The sequence below is a fragment of the Dipodomys spectabilis genome, unplaced genomic scaffold (genome assembly GCF_019054845.1).
Source record: "Dipodomys spectabilis isolate Male_0828 unplaced genomic scaffold, ASM1905484v1 ptg000145l, whole genome shotgun sequence".
NCBI classification, from domain to species: domain Eukaryota; kingdom Metazoa; phylum Chordata; class Mammalia; order Rodentia; family Heteromyidae; genus Dipodomys; species Dipodomys spectabilis.
The window spans coordinates 11967915-11986457 of record NW_024870822.1 but is presented as its reverse complement, the minus strand read 5'-3'; the positions used below and the strand labels follow the sequence as shown (position 1 = coordinate 11986457).

Here is an 18543-nt window from a genome sequence, read left to right as displayed (position 1 = left end):
TGTGTCTATGGCCATCTTTCTTTCCTCTTCAAAGAAGTTTTCTATATGTCTTTAGCCCATTTATTTATCGGACAGTTGTTTCTTTGAGGATTTGTTGTTGGGGGATTTGATTTTTTGAGTTCTAGGTATATTTTAGATATGAGACCTTTGTCTGTTGTATGACAAGTGAAGATCTTCCAATCCCTGGGCTTTCTACTGATGTAGAGAAATCCTAGGTCTCCTTGGCACAGGCTGAGATTTTCTTAATAGAGACCCAGAAACACAACAAATCAAAGAAAGGTTGGACAAATGGCATTGCATGAAATTGCAGAGCTTCTGCATGGCAAACGACATACCTACCCATTCTTCAGTAGTCTTTTCTTCCTATGTGTTTTCATCCTCCCCTTTAAAGCACACCAGGACAGCAAACAAATTGAGCATATGAATGTAATGGAAATATATGTAGATGTTGCCCATATTTTAGGAGATCCTCCATACTCTAGGTTCCAGTTTATGCCTCAGTAACAGTGACATGATTGTGAGGCATGCACAGGATTGCACTTTATACATACCAAGCATTTGCACATTTATTGCCATATTAACACAATGAAGAGGTAGACATTAGTGCTCGAGACACTGAGGTGTAGGAATATCACAGAGCAGATATGTCCATAGTGATTGTTTGTGGCAGATCCAGAACTAGAATATATCTTGACTTCTTTGTTCATGCATTTTTTTCTCTAACATTCCATTAAATATATAAAAAGATACAAAATTTATGAGTATCACTGCCGCATTTTTTCACCTTTTGTCCTTTGTCTCACCATTTTGTTGTTCCCCTTCGCTTCCCCAAATCAGATAAACATATTTGTGAGACACAGTGTACCAAAAGAAAACTATGGGGGGTGGGGTTGTGAAGAGGTAAAGTGGGAGAAAAATGATGGAAGGAGTAACAAGATTTAATAAGAAATGTATTCATTACTTTACATATGTAACTGTAACCTCTCTGTATATCACCTTGACAATAAAATTAAAGTATAATAAAAGAGAAAGATACAAATCTTAGTTTTGACTGAAGGAATAATGGTTTAAAATCACTCCCCTGTTCTTGTTCAATCAGGCAAGTACAGGTGCACACTGCATGAGCCAACGGAAAAGCAATTAACACAGATGTGATGACAGTTCATTCACAGACTCTAATGCATCCAAACCCCAGCGATTGTCTGAAAGCACAGGTCACAGCTGGATGCCACAGGAAAACTCAGATGTGGTCATAGAGTTGACAAAGTGGTGGGACTTCCTGAATTTTGACAATGACATGGCAATATCATTGTCAATAGCATGATGAAAACTTTGGAAGAATTAAATTCTACCCAGTTCTTCCTCCAGCTCTCTTCTATGCTTAAGATTCAACTCAAAATAAAGCTAAAATACAGATTCCTGAGCCCTATGGCCAAAGATTCTGATTGATTTAATCTAGATTGGAACAAAAATTCTGACTTATTCTGAAGTTCAATAGAGGATTCTGAGGAAAATGTAAGCAATCTCAATTAAATCTTTTATCTACATTGCAGCAGGTTTCTCAGAAGAGGGAAAATCAATACCTTTGAAACAAGGACTAAGGTCATAATTAAGTGATTTCTGCAGCTTCCTGAAGTTCACTTAGACTAAAGTTTGCTGCTGTAAAAGGTTTTCTTTAATTCATTCTCCCAGTTCACTTTAGTACTAAAGACTTTTGCTACTTCTGACTTTTCACTTCCTCCTTTCAGAATTAAATAAACCTTCTCAATGGGGATAAGGGAAAGGGACTGTGGAAAAAATGGACAGCTTTCCCAAAAAAGCTACTTCCAAACCATCATATCTTATATCAATGCAAATGGTCACTCATCTTTGTAGCTTCCTACCATCATACATTTAAAGTATGGTACCTGAAGAGAAGAATCCTATCCAGAGTAAAAACAGGTTTGCTCTTTTCTTGTACTTTTTTCTTTACCCACTGTTTGAATTCAGACATAGACATGAGAATAACACTTGCCCAGATAGACAAGAGAAATGCCACAGATATGTCATGAGGAGTCTGTTAACACACTTAAAGAACAGTCATACTGCTGTCTATTATTTAAAGAAGTCAGAGGGAAAATGTATCTTTTCTCTGGGACAAGATTTTGCTGATTTTTAATGTTACAGTGTTTAACCCATTTTTCCCTATAAAAGCAACAAATAAGCATGCAAGAATATGACTGTACTAGTACACTGTGGCATACAGAACTTTAGAAATCTCATCCTCAGCTTAGACTCTATGGCAACTCTCATAAGGCAGAGCAAAAGAGCAAGGGAATATGAAATTGATAGATGAGGAAATGCTAGAAATTTTTTAAATGACCAGTTTTGTATTTAACATTTTTTAACCAATGAAGATTTTTACACACTTTTTTATTGTGAAAATCATTTTTTAGCCTTAGTACTAATGCCTATAAACTTTGACTCTCTAGTAAAGAGACTGTCCTAAACTAGAGTAAGTTGCATATAAATAAAACAATCGGTCTCAAATTCTACACTTTAAGTGAGACTATTTAAAGGAATTCCAAACTAGAAATCTTGAGAGGAAAACCTTGGCTTCAGAACCTTGGTGACTTTGCTGGGAGCTACAAAGGAAAATCACCAGGGCCAAGGCTGAGTTCTAAAGCTTTAAAAAACTACCTAGGGAATGTCTCGACCAAGTAGGTATTAGAGAGGTGATTCCAGTGGCTAGTTAATTATTCGTGGAGAGTGTAGAGTGTCAAAGGCTTTTTGAATCACAGTTCAATCATCATGAAGAATTACTCATGACAGTACTCTGTCTGGGAAGATTGATGTATGAACTTTCCCCATACTGGAGAAGGCTGCTCAGTCAGGTACTAGAGCAGTAGATGAGAGCAATCAGCTCATTTTACTCTTTGAAATCACACATGATGATATGGCCAGGGGAACAAATGGGAGTAAGTATCCTAATGTGATGGAAATTAGAGTATTTCCTGGTCGTGAGCTTACAACCAGACATGGAGAAGACATTAGACTCCACCTGTACCAAGCTAGGACAATGTATTGCATAGGCTTCTATCAGTGCTTCTTAAATGAATTGCAGCATCTCCTAACAACTTGATTCTTGGAGAACCTAAGCCTGCTTCTCAGTTTCTGATTCAGTAGTTTGAGGTTAAGCACTGGTGAGGTGGGATGATAATGTTGATATCCCAGTGACCACATTTTGAGATCTTATTATGTACAGAAAGCTCTTGTGTGGGGTAAGCAGAGCTCAGGCTGTGTTGGAAGCTCCTGGGGCCATTTCCTATGCACAGATGTTAGATCATAAATTCCTGGGTACAGAGGCTCTGTGTACTCCATCACAACCCTGAGGCTTCACGTGATTAAGTCTCTGCTTCTTTCTCCTTTTTTGGGATTTTTTGCTTGACAGAAATGTGTTCCTTCAAATGTATCTATTTTGTGTCAAAGGCTTTGTAGACTGACAACAGCATGTAGTAATTGCTTCCTAGGAGAGAATGGTAACTAAAATGAAGTAATATGTACACAGATGTGCTTTTCATTAGGAAGCAAGGACATGGATTTTATGAGCCTGGGCCTTGGAGAAAGGAAATTTAATTCTGGTCCAAGTTGTGATGGAAACTTGGCTCTGTTTATTTATTTATTTTAATTACTATGTAAACTTAAGGGAATTCTTAGCCAATATAAAGCGTTTTACTTGGATATTAGATGTGTTCAGTCACTTCAAGTAATCATAATGTATGAGGCAATTTCAAGTCTTTAATGAGTTAAGTTTACTTGTTTCTTTTATATGAGTTTTTAGTCAACAAGAGGTTCTTGATTCAAATTTAAGGCAAATGAGAAATGTGCTTGATGAAGATGTGTCAGTAAGTATGAAAGACTGAATATTGTCAAACTCTATCAGTAAAGTCAAACAAATACCTTAGCCTGAGAAGTTTGACAATGGAAAAGAGATGAAGGAAGACATAACATTTGTATTGCCCAGGAATCAATAAACAGTAGGCCCAAAAACCACTGATGAGCTGTGGTTTAAACAAAATTTATTTGAGTGAAAGAACAAAGCACTGACATGTCAGAAACGTGCCCAAGGCTGGGACCTTAGGGCACGGTTCTGAGTGCCAGCCTGCATCAGCTTTTAAGCATTCATACCTAAAAGGGGGAAAGGGATGAAGGACTTAAGCCTGAGCAGTTGGGCTCTTTGTCCATTTTGGCCAATGGTCACTCCAGAAGTGTTTACACTTCCCACCAGGGCCTTCTGCCTAGGGACTGTTGACAGGAAGCTTGGAGAATAGAGCAAAAGATGGAGGTGAAATATTTAGTTAATGGAGAAGTGGAGTTGCAGTTCAATTTTATAACCACAAAAACAAGGTTACAAAATCATCCATTATTGATAAGCAGAGACTTCTAATTTCTACATGGCCTAAGTACCTAAATCAAATATTATATCATTAAATTTCATACCACAACAGTAACTATTTCTCGGTATCTGCAAGTTGGATAGGATAGGCAAATCATGTGTACAGCGGAGTACAATGTGCTTTTGCACATTCTTTTCAACTAGAAACACAATGAGAAAAGCCCAAGTAATCATGTGGATCATGAAAACAAAACAATGATTGAAAGTGGCAATACAATAACAAATTTAAGCACAAAAAATATTTGCTAACATCCATAGAACCATAAATAACACACAATAGCTGTGAAAATAATGTTGCAAAGATACTAAAATTGTGAGTGAACTAATATAATGAAGTTTGTAAACACTAGAGAAGAAAAATAAACAATTGCATAAAAGTTGCTTACTTGAGATGTGCATATTTGTAAAATCACACAGATAGTAAAACTTTATTACTATTCCTATTCTTTTTATCCAGTGTTTGTTTTTTTTAATTTACCACATGAGGAAATTGATATGTGTAACTTAACTTGTGATGAGTTAACAATTAGTTAAATTTTAAAGTATGGGATTTTATTTTTCTAGTGCATGGAATTAACTTTTGTCTTTGAATATTCTAGCAAATGCACTACCAGCATCAAATCGCAAGTCTTTAATATCCTAACTATTAAGCCATAACTTGAAAAAAACTTTTAAGATTTCTTAATTTACGGAAATAAAAATCATATTAGTAGGATTACATTTGTTAATCCTAATGATAATACATATCACTTTACTCAATCTATTGATGTCACTACTGAAACAAAATGTTCTTTACATGAAAGTTTCAATAAACTTGATTTACACGGTGCACATAGTTTAATCTGTTTTCATTAGACTTTAAGATTAGACATTCAATTTTGCTATTGTAATAGGAATTTAACATTGTCTCATTACTTTCATTTGAAATTGTCCAATAACTTGCATTGAGAGTAAATGTATTTTGGTATCCACTGTATGTAAATTGTAAAAGCATTGCTTCAATATCTGAGGAATGACTGAATGAGTTCATACTAAGAGAGTTAAAGAATAAATCCAGCATCTGTCTTTATGAAGAGTCTTTGGACATCATTAGAGGCTTAAATTGAAGTGTAGAGAAATAGTCTCTTTATGTATATTATACATTATTATATGAGCAATTGTGCTCCACACAGCACTTGGGATGAGAACCAGCTGTTTTTTACAGGAAAAAATACTGAGAAAGGTAACAAGTTTTCCAAGAAATGTACTTATCACCTTAATTATGTAACTGTAACCTCTCTCTACGTCACCTTGATGATTAAAAATGCTAATTGATATGCATATAGCTCATACTGATATTACTCAATGACAAAGGATAAAGTCTGTGTTTTACTAGCTGTACTTGTTCTCACAGCATGCCCAATCATTTAGAATACAATTTGATATCAGAGTTATTAAGCTTTAAAGAGTTAAAAATGTTTCTATTAGGACACTTACTCAAATTACCAGGAAAGAATTTCATTTGAGACTGAGCAACTCACATCTTAAGAAAAAAGACAGGAAGTAGTTAGAGGTCATTCCTACAACACAGGTTCTTTTTTTTTTTTTAAATATTTTATTGTAAAGATGCTGTACACAAGGGTTACAGTTACATGAGAAAGGTAATGAGAACATTTCTTGTCGAGCATTGTTACTCCCTCCTTTGTTTTTCTCCTACTATCCCTTTCCTTCCCCTGCAATAGGTCATCCTGCATCCTTGTTTCAGCATTTTGTTATTCCTCTTCCCCTCCCCAAATTATATACATGTATATACAAGATACAGGGTACTAAAATCAAGTACAGTGACAACAGGGGATATACTATAAGGAGAAGAACATACTAAGGAAACAAAAATCACATTGTACATTAAAAACAAGAACAAAAAAAGACCACTTATGTAAATATCTTAGGGTTCATTTCATCTAGTATTATCTTATATGGTCATATGACAACACAAGTTCTTTATCAAGGAAAATGTTGAACCAGGCACCAATGTCTCATCCCTGTAATCCTGGGAACTCAAGAGGCTGAGATCTGAAGATCACAGTTCAAATCCAGTCTAGACAGGAAAACTTGGGAGACTTTTATTCCAATTGATCATTGCAAAGCCCAAAGTGGAGCTATGATTCAAGTGATAAAGCCCCAGACTTGAACATAAAAGCTCAGGGACAGGACCCTGAGTTCAAGCTCAAGGACTGGTGTGTGTGTGGTGGGGGGTGCACATACACACAGACAATGCGGTTATGAATTTTTCCTTCATAATTTTATTTCTAGGTTGGAATAGGCAGAGTTGAGAATAATGGAAAGCTTGTTATTGATCAAGGTGTATTTTACTTATAACTACTTAGTGAACACAAAAAATAGAAACTGAGAAAATAAATTATTTCTGGAGTGGATGGCTTCCCATATGTGAAGCAATGTTTTAACACATCACAATTAGAACTCTTTCATAAGGAACATAATTATTAATGACATAAAAGCAGATTCTTTTCCCAAGAAGATTCTCAGTATTAGATAAGGAAATAGTTACATATAAAGACAAACACAATCCGTGCAATGACTTTCACATTAAATATTTCTTTATAATAAAACATTTTAATAGGAACTTCAGTTTATTAAAAAAAAACTTTAGTCTGTGAGTATGTGTGTGTGTGTGTGTGTGTGTGTGTGTGTGTGTGAAAGAGGTGTTGAGATCATGAAACATTTCCAGTATTTTCAAATAATTGATAATATTATTCTTTAACTTTGTTAAATGAAAAGATTATACTATGATAGTAAGTGATACAGTTTATTGAGTGCTTGATCTGTTGGCTACTTTTATGTTTTACCCATGAAATAATGTTTATTACTACCATCATAATTTTTCCCTTCTTGTATGAGAAAGCAGAAAGATGCATAAAATGTGTCTCTTTGGACACAAGATATGTCCAAGATCAAACAGTTTATAAGAAGCAGTACTTAAATCCAGTGTTCCTAGCCTATAAACAGCAGACTATTTGGAAAGTCATCTTGTGTGTAAGATAAAACTAAGTAATTTTCAGAACATCAAACTAATGCAATCAGTATACTAAAATTTGTTCATATTTCATCTTACTGAACCTCAGAAAAATTCATTATTATTAATTATTATTCATTTTTTTCTCCATTAAAAATGTTTAATTTGCATATGCATTTGTACCAGACACCAAATGTACTGTTACCTTGATCTTAGACGTCTGAACCTCCATAACCATTAGAAATAATTTTCATAGGCATAAGAAATGGCTGTCATCATCTGTCTATAATCTGGTACTTTCATAGAAATCTGAACTAAGATGAGGCTTTCTCAAGGAATTTGTACATCTACTATATTTTAATCAGCTTATATTATGCATCCTGGTTTGTTGGTTTTATGTGCTCATATTCTTTTTCCTAATTACCAACTTAAAATTAAAAACTCTATAATTTTAACTCCCTGGTATAGAGGGAGTAGCTTTTTGTTGTTTGTAGCTAAGAAAAATACTAATCCCGTTCTCTATCTCTCACTATAATATGGGACATATAATTTCCATTTGCAAAATGACTTATTTGAAAGGACAAAACACTACCTTAACAGTTATTTTTTAAAAATCCAAACATTTAAAATGAAGGCAATGCAAACCTCAAGCTGTCATCTAAAGTGGTTTCTGCACAGTCAGTTTTAGTAAGTTCTAAAATAGGAACTGATTTCCACAGTGAGACGCAACAAAGTCTGGTTTTATTTTAGATGCCGCTGCAGGTGCTTTTGCTCTGGGGTTAAATTTAATTGCATTATGAAGAAATTAATTCATGTTTATTCATGTTTTCATCTTCTTAGCCACACTGTTATATTGCATTTATGTTTAAAATGTGTGATGAACATATTTATATAGTTTACCATATTTGATTTTCTGATGTGGCTTCAGAATCTGATTTTTAACTTTGAAAATTCATTGAGGCCACAGAATTCTGTCACATTTTAAGTACAGCCACTGGGCTGTGGTCAAAACCACTGTTATATGTCTCAAGACTGAAGATGCCTCTTTCCATTTTGTTCTTGCCTATATTCTGATTATTTTTCGTAAGCTCTGACTTTACTGAACACATAAGTATTACAATACATTTACTTTTGCTAGACATAACCATTACTGGATATAGTAATTTGAATTAAACACATTTCTATTTTTTAACCTAAAACACATTCAATGTATCTTTAAGGAAAGTTTACTTTTTTTCACATACATACAAGCAAGACTCTATATTGGAATTGTGATTATTCATTTGAGCTTTGTAGGTCAGAAGGTTTTAAAATTTTTATTTTTGTTGGACTGGTGTTACTGTGTATGTAAGCTGCTCTAAAAATTCATCTTAAGCTCTCTAACATAAGATCTAGATGCAAAAGATTTATTAAGTGTGCTTTGCCTGTCACTATCAGTTTCATCCAGTAAACAATGGGAAATATTAAATGGTGTTCTTAGAAGTGATAATATGTATGCAAGCAGGATACCCAACAAGTTGTAATATTTGTTCCTAACACTCAACACCAGAGCTCCATCTACTTGACAGTATCTGCTGTGCAGTTTTTTGGGCCTATGTTCTATCTGGTTGGGGCTAATGTAGATGGCTATGCCATTTTCCTATAGCCTGTAAAAGGATGGCAGTAATTTGCATGGGAGGTATGAGATTGGTTATTTGACTCTACTTTCCTGTTCTCCTTAAATTATTAGAAACTAGCAAATTTTTGCCATTACATAGCATGTGGAAGAGCAAACATATGTAAGGATGATTTTAACACAGGAGGGTGGCTGTGTAGATGTTTGTAACTGAATACTGTCATGAAACAGCACAAGGCAAAGTTTGTATCAATACGAGAAAAGTGGAACAAACAGAATGAATATTCGCTATCTCTTCATGTTCATGAATTCTTCTGTGAAGATATATTATCAGATATTATTTTTTATTGTGAAAATACCATACAGAGGGGTTACATCTATATGGGCAAGATAACGAGTACATTTCTTATCAAGCATTGTAGCCTTCTCCTTTGTTTCCCCTTCCTATCCCTTAAGAGCGCAGGGACAGTGCCTAAGCCCAGAGTTCAAGTCCCAAGACTGACCAAAAAAAAAAAAAAGAAAAAAATGTATCAGATAATACTAACTTCATGATGCCCTTCAAAACCATTTAGGCAGTTACTATACACAGAGAGACATAGACATACACACACACCAATTTATATTTAGGTCTCCTTAGCAATGCTTGTGTTACTTCAGTAGATGGGACCATGGCTGTAATTGAGGAGATGTAGGTCTTACCATTTCCTAAATAATGAGTTTGAGCGAGTACCCTAAGGCAATGTAAGAACTGCATGGAGACTTCTCCCGAAAATTCACCATCATGCCAAGAAGAGGGCATATGTCATAAACACGACATAAACACTAATACTTGATGACTATGTAGAAACTTTATTTTAAAATTCCCAGCTCACCCACACTATATTCTGACTTTTGGGGTGCAATTATTATTTTAAACCCTGTTGTAACATAGGTCTTATGGGGATAACTTTCACTAAATAGAAAATAGATAAAAATGATAGGTGTCTGAATACAAAACTAAAATACAACTTCATTATTTGTTACAAAAGTCTAAGTAATATTGAGCCTAATAATTTTTTTCAGAAATAAAAAGTCCTCTCAGTGACGGTGAGTAGACAAGTTCAATTGGTGAATGATCTGAGAATCAATATACTCTCTTCAATATCTTACAACATGTACGTGTCTAATGTCCATGCCTTTTAATGACCATCATATTATAGGCCTTGCTAAGTGTATCCCTATGTAAAAATTCCTAATTATGTTAATATAATTTTTCATTCTTTCTGATGGAGGCATAGAATTCCATTGTGTATGTGTATAATTATCTATCTATCTATCTATACCACATTTTCTCAATCCATTCATCTACTGAGGGGCTCTGGGTTGGTTCCATATCTTAGCTATGGTAAATAATGCTGCAATAAACATAGTTGTGCTGGTAACTTTAGTATGGCCTTGTTTGTGATCATTTGGGTAAATGTCCAAAAGTGGGATTGTTGGGTTATAGAGAAGTTCTATGTGTAGTCTTCTGAGTAACCTCCATACTGCTTTCCAAAGTGGTTGAACAAGTTTACACTCTCACCAAAAATGCAGTAGGGTTCCTTCCAGTATCTGTTGTTATTAGATTTCTTGATTATAACCATTCTAACTGGGGTAAGGTGGAATCTCAATGTTGTTTTAACTGGCATTTCCTTTCATTGAAAGACTTGGAAAAAATTATATTAAGTAAAGTAAGCCAGACCCAAGGAAATAAAGATCCCATAGTTTCCCTTATTTGCAATAACTAGTATACATCCAAGATAATCTTACCAGACAAGCAGAAAAGGTCAAAAGCTATGTACATATGACCATATAAGATGACGCTAAATGAAATGAACCCCAAAATAGGGCTACAAGAGGTATGTTGTTGTTGTTGCTGCAGCTGCTGCTGTTGTTTTTAACATACTATGTGATTTTTTATTGTTTCCCTTGTATTCTTCCCCTATGGTATAACTCCTGTTGTCACTGTGTTTGATTCTGGTGCCCTACATTTATATGTATATACATTTTTCTAATTGGGGAGGGGAAAGGATATAACAAAATACTGAAACAAGGATACAGGTTGACCCATTGTAACATTAAGATGTACAAAACACTATGTTGAAAATGACAACTTTGGGGGTGGGCGGAGGGTGGAGTTGGGGAGGGGAAGGGATAGTAGGGGAAAAACAAAGGAGGGGGTAACAGTGCTGGATAGGAAATGTACTCATTTTCTTACTCATGTAACTGTCACCCCTCTGTACAGTATCTTTACAATTTTAAAAAAGATCATTTTCAGTAAAATAAACTGTTCATGGAAGCATAGGCATATCTAACTATATTACCATTTCCATCCTCTAAAATGTTTATAGATTAACTCATTAATAATTCTTCCATATTCTAATACATTGAATCAGGTCTGATTTGCAAGTTCATTTCCTAGCTGTATCTTGATGACTAAGTAATATGGGTTTTTTATATAAAAAGAAAATGTCAGATTGGGGTCATCATTTTTGTGTGGGTTACTGAATTCATTTACTCACTTAACATTCTGAATACATATTTTGTCCTATTTATACATCCAGAGTACCTTTTATATATAAGAAAAGAAGAATCAAAATCTCTGACTAAAAAGTGTTGTCAAAATATAGAACAAGGCAGAAAAATGAAATATCATAATGTACCTTGACACCAAATGGTATTTTGCAAACACCAAACAAAGCAACCCTTCTAAACTCAACATTTATAGAAGTCCCAAGTGATTAGAGAAATGTGCACTGCCTAATTTTTCATGAACTGCTATAATTTCCTTCCTGGGTTCCCAAGGAACATCATGAACACTGAGATAATAGGATAATTATATTTAAAGATGGATGTATTTAAAATGTACAGTCATTATCAAAGGAAGAACTAAAATAAAAGTGTTACACTGTGACAATGGATTGTTAGCTTAATCTTTAACAATAGTAAAATCTTTATTGCCAATTTACACTAATTTACTAATTTACATTCACTAATTTACAATTGTATTTTTTCATATTCATAGAAAACAGCTATAAGTTGAAGAGTATGTCTGGCATTGAAAGTAAAAATCTGTATCAGCTGGAAAGTCTTTCTTTCCATGTAGATGAAGAAAACAATTGATTTCAAGCAACAATGAAGTCAAAATAAAACTCTTGAAATTCAATACTTGACAATTCTGAGGGGAATGGAATGTACTCTCTCTCTCTCTCTCTCTCTCTCTCTCTCTCACACACACACACACACACTATAACCCATCATTTATTAAAACGTGTTGCATATTGACATGTTTTTCATGTAAATAATAATAATAGTTGTAAAACTAAACTAAAATGGTAAATTCTTCAAATATAATAGCATACATTCTTTGGGAACATAATACATAATTATATCAGATAACCATACATTAGTTTAACTGCTCATCTTGCCTTTTAAATTACAATACACACATTTAAGATTTATACTATTAAATTAAAATGTAAATAGTATATTATAGTCTGCTTTTTTGTTCTGTTTTGTTTAGGTTGTGGATCTTGAACTCAGGGCTTGGGAACTGTTCTTGAGCTTTTCTTCTTCTTCTTCTTCTTTTTTTTTTTTTTTTTTTTTTTTGGTAAAAAAATGGTTATATACCTGATTTTTAAGGCTCTACCACTTCGAGCCACAGTTCCACTTTTAGTTTTCTTCTGGTTAATTGGAGATAAAAATCTCACATACATGGCTGGGAAGGTGACTCAATGGTGAAGTGCTTGCCTCGCATGCATGAGGCCCTGAGTTGTATTCATTAGCACCACATAAATAGAAATAGCCAGAAGTGGCACTATGTCTCAAGTGATAAAGCGCTTAGCTTGAGCTGAAGAGCTGAGGGACAGCTCCCAGGCCCAGAGTTCAAGCCCTATGGCCGACCAAAAAAAATTCTTTTCTGCCCAGACTTGCTTCATACCTTGATCCTCAGATTTCAGCCTCCTGGCTAGCTAGGATTATAGATATGAGCCACTAGCTTGTAAATCTGTTTTAATAAAATGAATATTTGAAAAACACTACATGTTTGTTTTTTTCATCCAATTTCCTACATATACACAAAAACATTCTCAAGTGTATGCATACTTTTTTCTCTCTCTTTCTCTCTGTCTTTTCAATAGCAAGTAATAGTTTAAAATATCCTGTGAGAGATCTGCAGTAATGTTATAATTCTAGACATATTTTAGGAAGTTGACTCTATAAAGAATGTTTTATGTAACTTGAATTATAAATGACATCTCTGAAGTCTGAAAAGGAGACTTTTCAACCAACACAGCAAATGGGAACCTGAGTTGAAGGAGACTGAAAAGGACAAAAAAATTAAATGTTTTAAAAAAATGTAAGCAAGATTATCAGATTTTTAAATATATTTGGGAGCCAGAAATGGGAAGTTAGTGGTTAGAAAACCACCCAAGGAATAGTGGTGAGATGTTATATCAAATAATATGGAAATGATTATGCATGTGTAATCCAAGTAGTTTGGAGGTTCAATGCCTAAAATCAGAATGATCTAAATGCACAAGACATTATCTGGTAGAAAAAAAGGAACCCCCAGCAACATAAAAAGGAAAACAAAGGAGCCCCCAGTAATATAAAAAGAAAAATAAAGAGGAAAAAATTATTTAGTATACATGCCCTAGACAGGGCTATACGGATATAAAGAAAAATGAAAATATATCATTTCTACAAAAAATAGGAGTCAGAAATTACTCTGTTAAATGAAACAAGTCAGACGAGAAAGACACACTTAAAATTTCTATCACCTGGGAATTTAGACTGTTAGAAAACAATGACAAAATTGTGCAATGAGGATTGTTTGAATGCAGAAACCAATATTAGTGGCAAGGGTAAAATTTGATGGTGAAGAGGTTGATCAAAGTGTTTTAGATACATGTATGAAAATAGAAAAAAATGAAAGCCACTGGAATAGCTCCTAAAAAAGTGGAAGTGGAAGAAAATTTAATAGAGTAGGTACATTTGATCAACCTAGTTTATATGTATGAACTATCAAAACCATTTAAACAATGAATATAAGCCAATAAAAATAATAAGATACTACAATAAAAATTTAGTCCTCAAAAAGCATGTAGATGTCTTAATGTGACTGTGTCTCTACATGATATGTAGAAAATTTAACAAATAATGAACTAGACGATGCTCAACCTAAAGACAATCGCAGACTAAATGCTGTAGTTTAGAGGTGTTTGATCAGAATCTAGCCTGCATTATTGATTTGCAGATCTATTTATAAAATCATGCACATAAGTATAATAAATAAAGTTAAATATAAGGTTAAGTAATATGTATCTTTAAAATCAGTATGCTAATTCTAATACATGGACACTTTAGTTGGAAAAAGGGAACATATTTACATTGCAGATTTTACTCAGCTTTTAATGAATTCATTAGACTTTGTATCATGAAGGTCTAGTCTGTGAACCAAACACAGAGTAATGTTGCTGATTTATTTAAAGAAATTACAATTTCTCACTTCTTAGCATAAAACTGTATTTCTTTCCACAGAATAAAAGCTTGAAAAACAAACTCTTGTCTGGAAGTAAGCTGTGTGGAATTCATGCAGAAGAGGTGAGTAAAATTCACCTTTTCTTTCTTTTTTTTTAATCTTCAACATGATACAAATAGTGCTCATGGTAATGTTTTTTTCCCTTCCTTCCTTCCTTCCTTCCTTCCTTCCTTCCTTCCTTCCTTCCTTCCTTCCTTCCTTCCTTCCTTCCTCCCTCCCTCCCTCTCTCCCTCCCTCCCTCTCTCCCCCACTCTCATCATTTTCTCTCTGTAGTTCTCTCTCTTTTGATGCATAATGATGTTTGAACTCTGGGATCTCTAGGACCTCTGGGATTTATGCTTGCCTTGAAGATACTCTGTAGAGCTATGCCTCCAGCCTTTTGGGGACTAATTATTTTTGAGTTTAGATCAACCTAGATCTTGATCTTTCTTGTTCACACATCCCACCATAGCTTGGTTGACAGGCACATTCCACCATGCCCAACCTTTCCAATGGAGGATGGTCTCATGATCTTTTAACCCAGGATATCCTGAAACCATGATCCTTCTGATTTCAGCCTCCTGTGTTGCTAGCTTTAAAGTTAAGAGCCACTGATCCCAGCTCCAAATTTTGTTTAGAACCCAGATACAAAGTAACCATCCTTTTTCCTGAGCACAAATATAAAATTTTGAATAAGACAATAAAATCATTTCAAACTTTGGGATATTCTTGAATGTTTTAACATTGTATAGTAAAGAGAAAAGATTTAAAGTTCATAAAGCACTCATTTTATAAGATGATGTTCCACATTCCTAACATATCTATATTTATCAGGATTTCCTTAATAGTGAATACCTGGAAGCCCATTAAATTTTTCTGCTTTGTGTTCTACCTATGTGATGTGTAATTTTTTTTCCATTGATGAGTGACTCAACATGACTTTTCTAGATTGATCATCCTCTTCACAAGTAAACATATCTGTTGGATTTATTTGTTTTATAGGAAAACTATTTCAGTGTTTCTTCATAAAGAAAATTATTATTATTGTTAATATAGATTTAACTACAATAATCAATCTCCTGGATTGTACAACTCTGCATATGTCCATAATGCTATGTTAAATGTTGAAATACAATTAAGGAATTCTAAGTGATAATAATGAAATAGTAGTGATAATGTTATAAGTATTTATTTATTAGGTAATAAGAGGGAATAAGTGTCAGTGTGCTGTCAGAGAGTTCCAAGAAACTCACACAAATGATTAGAAGAACAATTTTTTTAAAGTCCTGTGAAAGATTGGGGGAAAGTAGGGAAATCTATTCATTCTGTCATCACTGTCAAGTCAGATTGGAGGAACTCATGGGTTGTTGGTCTTACTAAGGATAGAATTCAGGATAGAAGACACACAGGAATTTATAGTGGATCTGTTTTTACCTGATAAGCTGAAGTAGAGAAGCAGGTAAAATACACTCTTAAAAAAAAAACTGAGCATAGCTGGATAACCGATAGTCAAGAGCAATGAGTGTTTAGATAAGTTAAATATTATATTCTATGAGTGTTATGGGCTTCTTCATGAGGTCTTGTCTGACTTTTGTACAGACTTGCTCAGGATTTCTGTGGCAATGGACCACAAATTAATAAAAGAGGTAGAGATTTTAAGAACTAATAGAATGATAGAAAGGGTCTCAGAGGTGTTAAAAAGATGATAGGAGTGGAATCATATTACCTCATTCATCTGACCTCATCTGTCATTTTGGGGCGGCTGCTGCTCGGGCTCATCTTATTTCTTTGACTAACTGTGCCTCACTACCATGGTGAACACCTGATGTTTACAAAGGTAACAGAAAGACAGGAGGTTTGTTTATGAGAACAGTGGATAAATAATATTAAAAGTTTTTCCCCACTTTATAGTTGTCTAGGAGTGAAGTACAGAGATGTCTAAACAACTCTATTGTCTTCTTTTTTTATTAATAAGTTTTTTATTGTGAAAATACCGTACACATGGGTAACAATTACATGGGCAAGGTAATGATTACATTTCTTATCAAGCATTGTTGCCTCCTCCTTTGTTTTTTCCTTACCATCCCTGCCCTCCCATCTCCACGCCTACACTCCCCGCCCTGTGCCAAAGTTGTAAAGTTCGGTTTTCGACATAGCATCTTGTACATTTCGTTGTTGCAGTGGGTCCACCTGTATCCCTATTTACACAATTGGTTTTTTCCCTTCCCCTCCCCAAATTATACCAACATTAAATAGAGTGAAAACAGGGGTTACACCGAGGGAGAGAAGCATACAAAGCAACAAAAAAAAATCGCCTTATAAATATGTTAGAAACAATAGCAAGAAAGAAAAAAAAACACTTGAGTCCTTATCTTGGGGTTCATTTTTCCTAACATCAACTTATCTGACCTTTTCTGCTTGTCTCAGACATATACTAGTCATTTCAAATAAGGGAAACCATGAGACCTATGTTTCTTTTTCTATTGTCTTCTAAATGTGGATCCATACTTATCATTTCCCCCTAAGTACATTTCTTAATTGTTACCATCCTTCTTAAGGAGAGAAAGAGAACATTGTCTGGAAGAGAAAAAGCATTAATCTTTCAAATTCGAACTAGGAAATAGGCTCATCTATCTCCAGACCCAATGCACCGTATGTATCTAAACTAATCACATGCCAAATCAATTTTTTTGAGAGGTTAAAAACTTTTTTTAGTATGGTCTTAGTTGAGATCATTTGGGTACATGCCCAAAAGTGGGATGGCTGGGTCATAGGGGAGCTCTATGTGGAGTCTTTTGAGGAACCTCCATACTATTTTCCAAAGTGGTTGAAGTCTTTTGAGGAACCTCCATACTATTTTCCAAAGTGGTTGAACAAGTTTACATTCCCACCAACAATGCAGTAGGGTTCCCTTCTGGCTACATCCCCTCCAGCATCTGTTGTTATTAAAGATTTTGATTATAGCCATTATAACTAGGGTGAGGTGGTATCTCAAGTTGTTTTGATTTACATTTCTTTTATGGCTGGAGAGCATTTCTTCATTTGAGCATTTCTTCATATGTCTGTTGGCAATCTTTCTTTCCTCTTCAGAGAAGATTTTGTGTAAGTCTTTAGCCCATTTATTTATTGGGCAGTTGTTTCTTTGAGGATTTGTTGTTAGGGCATTTAATTTTTTGCGGTCCAGGTATATTTCAGATATGACTATATTTATTGCAGCATCATTTACCATAGCTAAGCTATGGAACCCACCCAGATGCCCCTCAGTAGATGAATGGGTCACGAAAATGTGGTATATATACACAATGGAATTCTATGCCTCCATCAGAAAGAATGACATTGCCCCATGTCTTAGGAAATGCAGACTTGGAAAAAATTATATTAAGTGCAATAAGCCAGGCTCAAAGGAACATAGGTCCCATGGTTTCTCTTATTTGCAATAATTAGTATATGTCTGAGGTAAGCAGAAACGGTCAGACAAGTTGATGTTAGGCAAAATAAACTCCAAGATAAGGACTCAATTTGTTTTTCTTTCTTGCTATTATTTCTAACATATTTATAAGATGATTTCTTTGTTGCTTTGTATGTTCCTTCCCCATGGTATAACCCCTGTTTTCACTGTGATGGATATTTGTATAACTTGTGGAGGGGAAAGGAAAAAACCAATTGTTTAAATAGGGATACAGGTGGACCCATTGCAACAATGAGATGTACAAGTCGTTATGTCGAAACACGAACTTGACAACTTTGGCGCTGGGGGCCAGGGAGAAGGGGAGAAGGGGGGAGGGGGATGGGATGGTAAGGGGAAACAAAGGAGGAGGTTACAATGCTTGATAAGAAATTACCTTGCCCATGTAATTGTAACCCCTCTGTATGGTACTTTCACAAAAAAAAAACAAAAAAACTTTTTGTAGAAAAAGTTATGTTACCTGCCCAAATAAGAG

The 18543-nt window shown here is 34.6% G+C and overlaps 1 protein-coding gene across 1 annotated transcript in view; it reads left to right on the top strand.

The window, feature by feature from the left end:
- Luzp2 (leucine zipper protein 2) overlaps positions 1–18543 on the top strand; it is a 363177-nt gene that overhangs the window by 225769 nt on the left and 118865 nt on the right. Inside the window, exon 6 of the mRNA XM_042691597.1 lies at positions 14623–14685. Coding sequence (XP_042547531.1) covers positions 14623–14685 — 63 coding nt within the window. The remainder of the gene's footprint in view (positions 1–14622; positions 14686–18543) is intronic.